This window comes from Podarcis cretensis (assembly GCF_951804945.1).
Source record: "Podarcis cretensis genome assembly, chromosome: 15".
Taxonomy (NCBI): Eukaryota; Metazoa; Chordata; class Lepidosauria; order Squamata; family Lacertidae; genus Podarcis; species Podarcis cretensis.
Window position 1 is genome coordinate 7,692,002 of NC_137185.1, and position 12,439 is coordinate 7,704,440.

Here is a 12,439-nt window from a genome sequence, read left to right on the forward strand (position 1 = left end):
AAACTTTTTAGACCCCAAATGTTCTGGTTCTCTCCCCTCCCAAAATTTGCTGCATTAATGCCATGTGGTAACATTGGAGAAGCGTTGTGGAATGACTGATAGAGCGGAATAAACCCACCACTAATGCATTGTTGCTGTGTGAGGATCGTATTTTATAAGTCTGTGTTTCGCACTCTACTCCATTTTAAGCCATTTGTTGTTTTCTTCTAGGTTTTAGGTGTTTTTTTTTAATAGAATGTTGTGGGGTTTTTCCGCTCCCTCTGTTTTTATATAGATAGCTTAGCAGTTTGAAGTGTATACAGTGGTATCTCAGGCTACATACGCTTCAGGTTACATACGCTTCAGGTTACAGACTACGCTAACCCAGAAATAGTGCTTCAGGTTAAGAACTTTGCTTCAGGATGAGAACAGAAATTGTGCTCCGGCGGCACGGCAGCAGCAGGAGGCCCCATTAGCTAAAGTGGTGCTTCAGGTTAAGAACAGTTTCAGGTTAAGAACGGACCTCCGGAATGAATTAAGTACTTAACCTGAGGTACCACTGTATAGCAGTATATATTTAAAATAAATAAATACGCTAGTCCCTCCTGCCCTGCCCCGTCCCATGTTTTGGATTACAACTCCCATCCGCTTGAACCGGGACAGAAAAATTCTATAAAAATATAAGATGAGCTGTGCTGGATCAGGCCAGTGGTTCATCCAGTGCAACATCCTATAATTGCAGTGGCAACCAGATGCAAGTGGGAAGCTCTCAAGCACGATCTGTACACAGGAGCACTCTCCCGTCTGGTGGTTTCCAGCAACTGGTATTCAGAAGCATAACCAGCCAGGATGAATTTAATCTAGTCCTTTTTTGAGGCCCATCCAATTTGGCGTCCATCCTACCTCCTTCAGGAGCAAGTTCCATAGTTTAACTCTGCACTGCATGAAAAAGTCTATTATCCTGAATGTTCCAACATTCAGCTTCATTGGCTGCCCATGAGTCCCAAACACTACCGCAGCCAGTTACAGATACGTAGCCGTTATACATGACAAAGCCATTTTTCACCTTCTCACCCCTTGCTTTTTCCTGTAAGACCTATTGCAGTCCTTAAGAGTCGTCAACAGGCTCATCACAGCTATCTGCCAATCACCCAATCCCACCACCCTTCTGAGTAATACCCCTCCCCACCTTCTCACTATATAGAAGGGTCTGGTGACTTCTGTTTCAGTGTATCTGAAGAAGTGTGCATGCACACAAAAGCTCGTACCAAAAACTAACTTAGTTGGTCTTTAAGGTGCTACTGGAAGGAATTTTTTTATTTTGTTTTGACTACGGCAGCCTTCCTTCATAAGGGCTCCATCTCCTTGGTCATTTTGGTTGCCCTTCCCTGAGCCTTTTCCAACACTACAATATCTTTTTTGAGGAGAGGCGCCCATTCCAAATGTGGTCACACCATGGATTTGTATAACAGCATTAGGATATTGGGTTCCTTTTCATATGGGGTCAATGTCCTTCATTGAGCTCTCTACTGTGACTGACTACAACAGGTAGAGGCAAACTCGGCCCTCCAGATGTTTTGGGACTACAACTCCCATCATCCCTACCTAACAGGACCAGTGGTCAGGGATGATGGGAGTTGTAGTCCCAAAACAGCTGGAGGGCCGAGTTTGCCTATGCCTAGACTGCAAGATCTCCTGTTCCTGGTCAGCCACTGCCAGTTCAGGCCACACGCAGGTTTACGGGTTTGGGGCTCTCCTGTTAATAAATAAGGCGCACAAGTGTTATAGGGCATTAAAGGATAACATCTCCCGCCCCCATGCGGACCTTAAGAATGGCAGTAGGAAAAACTATGTGCAAGAGCTTTGCAGTGCAGAAAAAGACAAGGCGGGGGGGGGGAGAGAAAGGGATGACAACATCAGAGCAGCCACGGTGAGATGAAGCCAACGGCCTCACATTCTTTCAAAGCAAATCTGACAAGGGCAGGCTGTGTGTCGCGCTTGGTTAGAGGGACAACTGCAAGCGGGTTTCATGTTGCGTGAATAGCTCGTTGACTATTTGCGGATTTGAAAACATCCTGGCAAGATGATAGCACACGCTCTGTGCTCCAAGGCTGCCAGGATCTCGGTGGAGTTGAAACTCTTATTTTTGCTCTAGTAGCGGGAGACGTCAGGTGTGGAGGGGCATGTCCTGCCTTGGGGTGACTTAAGGCCGAGTGGCCGGTTGTCTGCCCAGTCTTGCAGTTCCCCCAGGGGTCTACCCGACTCACGGCCTTTGCAAGATGCATTCAGCCCACCAGCTGGGCACGGCAGGGGCCTCCAGAGGGCAATGGGAGCCTGGTTGTGTCGTGTGTTTGAGGCTGCAGAAGCAGAGGCGGTTGTGAAGCACCTGTCAGGCCCTGAAAGGTGGCTATTGAAGTGTATTTAGCTGTGTGGTGTCATAAGATGCTTAGCCTTGCTCTACTGCAGGGCTTTCCAAACTTGGGTCTCCAGCTGTTTTTGGACTACAACTCCCATCATCCCTAGCTAGCAGGGCCAGTGGTCAGGGATGTTGGGGGTTGTAGTTCAACAGCAGCTGGAGACCCAAGTTTGGAAAGCACTGCTCTACAGGCAGGGAGCCTCAGGTGCGTGAAGCAGAGGTGTGAAGCAGGGCCTGTGAGTGGTGAGGGCCGAGGAGAGTCCTGGGGGCCAGGTAGAATGTATGGAGGGCAACTGCATTGGAATGCTGATGAATTGTCATGAAAAAGAAAAACCTTGCAAATTGCTGCAGAAATGTGGAGAGTGAATTTAGGGTTGGACAAATGAGAGGCTGAGTGGATGGAAAGTTCTTCCGTGACTTGTCCATTGCTGCCCCCTCCCTTAACCCCCATTTGCTACTTTTAACCTTCAGCTCCTTCTGCAGATCTTATGAGTTCATTTTCCTTTGGCCTTCTGCTGTCTCAGTTCCCACTTCCCCTGCTCTTCATCTTACAGAGTCGCCAGTAGCTTTTTAAAACAACAACAAATTAAGAGCTGCCTCCTTTTAGAGAAAGCGAGGAAGCCACAGCTTCAGTGGGGGTGCCATAGAATTTGGTCAGAAATGGGGACTTAAATTGCCGCAATTTATATATTTTTTCACCTCATGTCTAGAACAGTATTTATGGTTGTATTTTTAGTCTGAAAACCTTATGGAAAGGATTGTGTTACTGTCTGTATCGTTTTTGACATTGCCCTTCTACTGAAATGCATTAATATGAATTATGATATCAATTGCACAAGTTTTGGCCCTAGCAGATAGAGAGGCAGTTAACATAGGTCTTAGCAGAAGTCAAACTGTAGCAGAACAGAAACGCTGCTGATTGCAGTGAGCACAATCACTGCCTCCTTTACATCCCTAGTCCTCACCGTTTCTGCACTTCTCGGATCTCTGTAATGTGCAAAGCCATTCTAAATTCTGTCTCCTTCTACCTCTCTCATTTGATTCAGATTTTGGAACGGACTCTAGAACCTGACAGTTCAGATGAAGAGCCGCCTCCGGTTTACTCTCCCCCCTCCTACGATATGCACGTGTTTGACAGACAGTACCCACAGGCTCCCCCGACACCACCCCCCAGGTAAGCAGGCTAAACTCTTATTTGGAGTTCACAAAATTCTAATGCATTTTGTTCAGCAGTCAGGCGATTTGCACGAGCTGTCCGTCTGAGGCATAAAGTGCATTGCCTTGCAGGCCTAAGAGCGGAGTGAAAAATAGCTGAATCCACAATATCTGGCCCACTAATCCAGTCTTGCAATTAAGCACTAGCCTGGTAGCCATAGGCAACCAGGAGTTTCATGTAAACAAGTAACCAGGCTGGCAGAGGAGGAATGGAATATTCCATCCTCTCTCTGTGTGTGCCACAGAAACCAAGCAGAGCAAAGCCCCCCTCCTCTGCACACAGTCCGTGGAGATTAGGAGAGCAGGGCAGGATGTTAGAAGCAGGGGTTTCATCACCAGCTGGAGATCACAGGCCTTTGGAAGCTACCCCCCTCCCGCCCCATCTTCAGCTAAAAGCAAGCTGCTAAGAGGATGCTTCAATGCAGGGACTCTCCTGGGCTGTGTGGAACCGGCTGCTGTTTGCAACTCGGGATGATGGAGGATTCCCACGCAAACAGAAACTGCTGCAGTTCATGTTTTCGTCTGTAGCCAGGAACGGAAATAATGCAGTAATACAAATCTATGGTGCGGCCGTATTTGGAATATTGTTCTCAGTTGTGGTTGCCTCACTTCAAAAACAGTATTGTGGACTTGCAAAGGGTTCAGAAAAGGGCGCCCCAAACGATCAAGGGGATGATCCCTCTTTGGGTCTTTTTAGTTTGGAGGAAAGATGAATAAGAGGTGACATGATGCAAGTTCATAAAATGATACATGGCTCGGAGCAACTAGACAGAGAAAGGTTTTTCTCCCTCTCTCATCAAACTCTCATCCACTGAAGTTGAACGCTGGAACATTCAGGACAAATAAAGGAAAGTTCTTGTTCATGCAGCACAGTGTTAAACTATGGTACTCCCTGCCACAGGAGGGACTGGTGGCCACCAACTTGGATGGCTTTAAAAGAGGATTAGACAAATTGGTAGAGGAGGAGGCTATCAGTGGCTACAAGCCACGCTGGCTATACTCTGTCTGCACCATCAGAAGCAAGAATGCTTCTGAAAACTAGTTGCTGGAAACCACAGGAGGAGACCGTGCTTTTTTACTCAGGTCCTGCTTGACCGTTTCCCACAGGCATCTGGCTGGCCACTGTGAGAACAGGATGGTGGACTAGATGAGCCACTGGCCAGATTCAGCAGGCTCTTCTTACGAGCCAAGCCAATGTGATCTGCGTTCCTCCACGCAGTGCTGTTTTTAAGTCTCAAACAATATGTAATTAATGACTTTATTTCAGCACATTGTGACGTTTCCTTTACCTTGAAATAAGTGCTAAGTTAAAAAGCAGACAGTGAGATGGAATAATGTAGTATTTAGCAGAAACTGAACTGCAGAGGAATAGAAACATTGCTGGTCTTTATGGATACAGGACAGAATGGAAATCGCTGCCTTCTTACATCCCATTTTGCATCCTGATATCCAAGGTGAGGGGCAGCACAGCTCTCGTCTGCAAAGCAATGGGGGGGGGAGAGGTTTGAGCCCCAATTTGTGGAAGGGCTGAGCCCCTGGCACACGTTGACATGGGATCGCTCCCCGATTTGAGGAGGCGTGTTTGCATCCTTGACAGCATCTCTATGCCCAGCTTCAATTACCTGCTCACTACTCCCTCTTTTTAAAAACCCTGCCCTAATGAAGACACTAACCTGTGTATACAGTCATAATTGCCTCTTGCCGCCCTCTCTGACTTTCATGCTCCAATGAAGGGGCCGTGAAGGGGAATTCCCAGCGTTGAGACGCTCGGTTATTAGCAGCTGCGAGCTGAGCCAAGATCTGAAATATAGCAGAGCCTGGGTCCCTGTGGCGTTCTTTCCTCATTTTTTCCTCTCCTTCTTTGGCTTTGAGCCCTCTTCCACGAGTTGGCCTCCCTCACGTTGGCCAGTTAAGGGAGCCTGGGCCCTTCTCTCGAAATCCTGGCACAGCGGAGAGACCAGATCTCGATGGGTGTTCTCAGACTCCTGCCTCGGCCTTCGGAGTTTGTTGAGTTTCTTTTCATAGAACCATAGTTGGAAGGGACCCAAAGCACCATCTAGTCCAACCTCCTGCAATTCATTGTGTGGAGATTTTCCTTCCACAAAAAACCAAGGACCCTGTTTTTGTTTTTTGCAGGTGCATTCTGCAACATGCTACTGACACAAAAATAATGGTCAGCCACTTAGGTCTTCAACCAGTGGGTCAGGACAAAGCTTTTGCTTATGTTGGTGTCTAGATAAAGCTCACCAGAGCACTCTATGACGTGTCTGGGCTAGATGTAAATGTCTGATGCAACACTCATTTTATCAGTTTCTATGAGTGCTGTGTTGTGGCAAAGGAAAGGCATGAGCCTTTTCCAATAAGATACGTATTTCTGATCAGTCATATCCCCCACTTTCCTGTGACTACGCCTGCAGTGAGGGAGTTCTCTATGGAGCAAGGGCACTCGGTTCACTTTCTAGTCTGCTCCTGTGGCTTTTCGAGACTCCTCGTAAAATGGAATTTTGCTTGGAACGCTGTGGGTTAAACCGCAGAGCCTAGGACTTGCCGAACAGAAGGTTGGTGGTTCGAATCCCCACGACAGGGTGAGCTCCCGTTGCTCGGTCCCTATGCCAACCTAGCAGTTCAAAAGCACATCAAAGTGCAAATAGATAAATAGGTGCTGATCCAGCAGGAAGGTAAACGGCGTTTCTGTGCGCTGCTCTGGTTCACCAGAAGCGGCTTAGTCATGCTGGCCACATGACCTGGAAGCTGTACGTCGTCTCCCTGGGCCAACAAAGCGAGATGAGCGCCGCAACCCCAGAGTCTGCCACGACTGGACCTAATGGTCAGGGGTCCCTTTACCTTTACCTTTAGTGTGCAGAAGTGTCAGCTGTGGTGAGGCAGCTTGGTTGCCATCATAGCAGCAATGGCAGCCCAGGAAGTGACAGCAAGAGTCTGGAGCTGCAGGAGGTTAGAGTTTCTGGAGGGAGAAGGGCTGCCATGTTTGTTTGTTTGTTTGTTTTTCATTCATTTCATTTCTATACCACTTCATATCAAATAATATTTTTTTTTAAATCTCAAAGTGGCTTACAATCTGCATTAAAACATCAAATAAAACAATCCAGAATTAAACATTATGGAAGAAAGTCAAATATAAAGTATACATTCAAAGTAGCATAATCAATGGAAGACTAAAATATTATCTTAAAAGATTCCAGAAGGAAACATTACAAAGGAGGTCGAGTGCAAGAATGCCCATGTAACGCAGCAAAGTTAACCCCCCCCCCCATTAATCTCAACATTTCAAATGAAAACCTTACTAATGGAAACCAAATATAAAACACATGTTTATTTTTTTTAAAAATAATATTTATTCCAGTTTTAAAAATTACAAAAGAAAACACTAGATTAAACAAGAAAAAACAAGACAATACATCACCATAAATACAGACAAGCAAAAAATTTAAAAAAACCCCAGAAAAATACAAACAATTAAGAAAAAAAGAAAAAAGGAAAGGAAAAAAACAAATCAAACTTTCCCATAACTTATTTTCCATTTGCTTATTTCCTTGACCTCCTCACACCTCTCTTTTTTGTATTCTAGTTCAATTAGATATTTCAGCAAATCCTTTCCATCTTTGTTTTTATCCCAATAATTTATCTTAACATACTGTAATTTTACACTCTCTTCTTTCACCAATTAACCATCCATTTTTACTTAATCCTTTATATCATTTCTGCTAAAACCACATAACTTCATTCCAACATCCTTCTAACATTATAAAACACATGTTTAAAACAGCATAATTAGCAAGAGACTAAAAATATTTTCTTACAGCTGTTGCTGTCCTGCCAGTGGTGGCACATGGCTGGTGGCAGCTGTGGAAGATCAGGCTTTGCTGACCTGGGTCTGCACTAAAGAGACAGCCAAGATGTCTCTGGCCTCTAACACCTTCAGCTTTTGTAGCTGGAGTCAGTCCGGGCTTTGCCCTCCCAGGCCAAGTCGGAGAAGGCCTGCAAGGCAGGGAGCACGTCATCCAGGACTCACGGCCAAGATTGTCATCCTCACTCCTCTCCCTGCAACTTGAAATTTGGTTGGGTCAGGGGAAATCCAGTAGGAGCACAGGAAGCTGCCTTCTTCCAAGTCAAGACCACTGGTCCATCTAGTTCTGTATTGTCTACACTGACTGGCAGCAGATCTGGTGTTTCATGGAAGAATCTCTCCCACTCCTACCTGGAGATGCCCTGGGCCTGGGCAGAGCAGATGCTCTAATAATCTGCTACTAGGTTTCAAAGCTTTGCCTTAATATGCCTCCCCCCCCCCCGCTGTTGACCCTGCAGGAACGATATCCAGAATTCCAGTGGCCCCCAAGCGCAAAGGCGGTACCGGAACTGGAATCCACCGTTGCTAGGCAACCTTCCTGATGACTTCCTTCGCATCTTACCCCAGCAAATGGAAAAGGTGCAGGTAGGGTGGATATAACTTTCTATATTTGGGCTATGAGTTCAAAATACAGACAAGGTCCGTTCAGTGTTTCGGCCTTTCAGGGCATTAGATAGCTCAGCAACTTGGGATTGATTGTGTGTGTGTGTGTGTGTGTGTGTGTGTTGCCACAAGCTCTTGAACCATACTTCAGCTCTCCTCAATTTGCATATAGGCCCTCATAGGTCTGGTACCACCCGCTGAACAATATAAATGCTTCTGGGACATTCTTGTTCCCTGATCTCAGCAACTTAGGAGTCATAGAATTGTAGAGTTGGGAGGTACCAAAAGGGTCATCTAGTCCAACCCCCCTGCAATGCAAGAATCTTTCACCCAAGGTGGGGCTTGAACCCATGAAGCTGAGATCTCATGAGTCTCATGCTCTACCACCTGAGCTATCCCTCAGGTCCTTGCTGCTTCCTGCCGGCCTCCATTGCCTTCCCCCTCTTCTGCCTTCTCCATCCTGCCCTGCTTGACCCAGAAGTAGCTGTGTCTGACGCTGTCATGCCTCCAGTCCTTGAAGTCCCTTTTCCTGCCCTTTTGGGTTAGTTTTAGGAGCAGAGTTCAGATCTAAGTTTCAAGTAACGCATTCAATTTTATATGTAATCATAGCACCCCAGGGGGGTATTTTATTACTTGTAACCGTTCCAGATCAGATTGGGTGGCAACCCTGTGAACCTGATCTTTAAAAGATCTGTTTCAACGAAGGAGGATTCAGGAGAGAGGAGAACTCCCAAGGAAAACCAATAATATTGAATGCGGTGTGCAAGCTTTTAGAGTAGGCTTTCTCAACCTCAGCCCTCTAGATGTTTTTGACCTACAACTCCCATGATCCCTAGCTAGCAGGACCAGTGGTTAGGGATGATGGGAATTGTAGTCTCAAAACATCTGGAGAGCTGAGGTTGAAGAAGCCTGCTTTAGAGGTAGGCAAGTTGTTGCTATGGTTGTTGTTGTTTATTTATTGTGTTTATATCCCACCCTTTTCTCCAAGGAGCCGTACATTGTTCTCTCTCCCCCCCCACTTTATCATCATAACAACCCTGTGAGCTAGGTTAGGCTGAGAGGCAACAACTGGCCCAAAGTTGCCCTGTGAGCTTCATGGCTGAGTGGGGATTAGAACTCTGATCTCCCAGGACCTAGTCCGACACTCTAACCATTATGCCACACTGAGATCAAAAGCTGAGCCGTTTCATTTGCCCCAAGAGAGACAGTTTAGGTGGTTCTGTGTTTGGAAGAGAGGAGACTTGTGGGTTTAGGGCCAAGCTGGACATCCAGTATCAGATTCCTGTCTCAAAATGTAGGCTCCCACTAAGGATCTAAAAAGCGTTAAATTTGGAGTGTATGATTTGGAGAGGAAATGTCGTGGGCAAGAGAACAACACTTTACCCTGTTTCCTGCATTCCTCTCCCCCAGTTTCCCCGCTCCCCGACCAAATCACACACTGCCAGTCCTAATTTTTATAGTAGGCAGAGATCTGGTTCTTCACTGAACATCAAGTTTCGTTTATTATGTGGACTGAAAAATGAAGCCTTGTGGATTTGAGTCCTCAGAGTGACAGCTTCATGTGTTATGTTTTGGGGGAGGGCAGGTAAAGGTGTACACGCAAGATTTTTAAAAAAGTTTCTATTTAAAAGAAGGTATGAATGCTGCAAAATGCATGCATCACACAGGTGGAGCCATTGGGAGTGGGTTCTGATGGGTTGGGGCTCTGGGCTCTGGGTCACTGTGGTGGTCATGGGTTTGCTGCCCTGTGAAGCCTGCAGCCCTAGCCATTCCTTCTCTCTCTATACGCAAATGCCACCTCCAGAGTCCACAAAGCTGCCACCAAAAAACGGCAAGCCCAGGAAGCCAGAGGGCCCATGGCTCATTGGACCAGGAGAGGAAGTGGAAGCAGTATCTAGAAGATGAGCGGATCGCGCTCGTCCTGCAGAATGAGGAGTTTATGAAGGAGCTGCAGAGGAACCGGGATTTCCTCCTGGCCCTTGAGAGAGGTAATTGCATATTTCAGAATCTTATGGTGCTTTGTTTGTTTGTTTGTTTGTTTGTTTGTTTTTTGGTAGGAATGTGGATTTTCTTTTAGCCAACCAATTTTATGAACAGTCCCCCGTCCCATTTTATTTATGTTTTTATTACTGTTGTCGTTTTTGTATGGTGTGCTCTGCTGTATTTTTTAGGAAACTGAGGTGTTTTATATATATGATGACACACATAAAAGAACATTCCTCAACACAAAGTCTTATCTGAGGCAGAGCAGTAAAAGCCTATCAGTATAGAAAGGTCTTGACTTGGCATAGGCAAACTCGGCCCTCCAGATGTTTTGGGACTACAATTCCCATCACCCCTAACCACTGGTCCTGTTAGCTAGGGATCATGGGAGTTGTAGTCCCAAAACACCTGGAGGGCTGAGTTTGCCTATGCCTGGTCTTGACTGACCAATGGCAAATGGCAGAGAGAGGGCCATTTGAACCTCAAGTGGCAAGGAATTCCATTGAGGATTGACCTGAATGCAAGGCAGCAGGTCTCCCACTGAGCTACGGTGCCTGAATGGAAATCGAGCCCAGACCACAGCAGGGAAAGTGCCAAATCCTGACCACTTGACTGCCAGTTTGTGACACTCATGCATTTCCTTCTCTTACTTTTTTGGTCGCCATCTAGATCGATTGAAGTATGAGTCGAAGAAATCCAAGATGAGCAGCGTTGCCCTCACTAATGATGTTGCTTTCACCTCTGTAATATCAGGTATTACCCCCCCAATAGTTCCCCCCCCCTAAAGGACGGATGTTAGCTTTGTGGTCAGCTGCCAGAATCTGAAGGTATCTGAAGAAGTGTGCATGCACACGAAAGCTCATACCAAGAACTAACTTAGTTGGTCTTTAAGGTGCTACTGGAAGGAATTTTTTTTGTTTTGAGCTGCCAGAATGTAAGGGTGCAAATCCAGTAAAAAATTATTCCAGTTCAATCAGTACTTAGGTTACTTTGACTTTGCAGGTGTGGCCAATGACTGGCTCAAGGTCACTCAGAGAGCTTTGTCTCCATATAAGAATTTGAACCTGACCCCCCCCCCCAGGCCTTGTTTGACACCAACAGTTAAGCCGTGTATGGGGAAGCTTTCTTTTGACCATTTGGCATGTTGTGAATTTTGAGAGAGTGCTGGGGGTGCCAGTCACAAAATGGCTGCTATGGGGGGGTGGGGCATAACACAAAATGGCTGCCGATGGTAACACAGAATTAGACAGTCACTCACGACAAATTTAGGCTTGCCATGGGAAATCGGCTTTGTCCTGCTGGTCCAGGTCGTGGAGATCACGCAGTATTGATTTTACACATGCACACACATTCTTTTGCTGTCTGATGTAACAGGGAGCATTCTTCTTCAGCAACAGAAATAAACCACACCATGTGGACTCCCATTTCACAGAAATAGCTTAGAAGAACTTGCACCTTTTTGCACCTTTTTCCACCTTTTTAGGAAGACTAGAGACTTTTTTAAAAAATGAAAGGTCAGCATTGGGGATCTTGCCCCAGGGTAACAGTGAGAGCCTCCACAGGCATCAGTTGCACCCATAGGTGCCAGTTTGGACATGCCTGGTTTAGTATGTCTTGGGCATCTGGGGCAAATAGCTGGTGTGACACAACAAATATGTTTTCAACTCTTGCCCTGTACATCTGCAAGGAAATGCTCATAAGTATCCTTTTGCTTTGGACTGTTGGATCAGGACTTAGTCTTCCCTGCCCTCCCCCCACTCCAGATCCTCCCCCATCCCATGAGGAATGGGCACAAAATGGTGAGCAACCTGCTCTGGTCCCCAGTCGTAGTAAGCACGGATTCCTCCTTCCTTTTCATCTTTGAACAAAGGGGATATTGCCTCGCTGGCAGAACGAGGACATAATCCTGCTTAACCTTCACTACCCGAGCCGAGCGGCAGCCTCGGAGGAGGGAATTAGAGCCACTGTCTGTCGCTATCACATGAAAACCGTGGAACCGTCGGGGCCTAGCCAAGTATTATAAAGAGACTGCTTTGGCTGAGGATGCTAACGGCAATTGATGCTACGCTGCAGGCAGTGGAATCTGAGCAAATGGGGCAGTGCCCCACCAAGCTCAGTCTGTCCCCTTCCCATGCCTTATCGCTTACAACTAGTCTGTGGGGTGGCCCTTCCTGCCACCTTCCTCCTCCTTAGTGTCCAAGTTGCCCCTTTAAGATCTCAGCAGGAAGATGGAGGCAAAACTAGAATGAGCCAGCTCTACCTGTTTTTGTCTCTGGCGCCACCTGCTGTTGGGCTCCCTACCTTCTGCCCTACCAATTCCCAGAGGGCACCAGCCACGGCTGGATTCAGGGGCAAAATGCTGGAAAGGGGTGTTTAAG

At 46.6% G+C, this 12,439-nt stretch overlaps 1 protein-coding gene across 6 annotated transcripts in view; it reads left to right on the forward strand.

Annotated features, from left to right (window-relative positions):
• CUEDC1 (CUE domain containing 1) overlaps window positions 1-12,439 on the forward strand; it is a 65,421-nt gene that overhangs the window by 48,729 nt on the left and 4,253 nt on the right. For all 6 annotated transcript variants that reach the window (XM_079955787.1, XM_079955785.1, XM_079955786.1 and 3 more), the window contains 4 exons: window positions 3,442-3,569; window positions 7,934-8,060; window positions 9,883-10,066; window positions 10,731-10,814. In XM_079955787.1, the coding sequence (XP_079811913.1) occupies window positions 3,442-3,569; window positions 7,934-8,060; window positions 9,883-10,066; window positions 10,731-10,814 (523 nt within the window). The remainder of the gene's footprint in view (window positions 1-3,441; window positions 3,570-7,933; window positions 8,061-9,882; window positions 10,067-10,730; window positions 10,815-12,439) is intronic.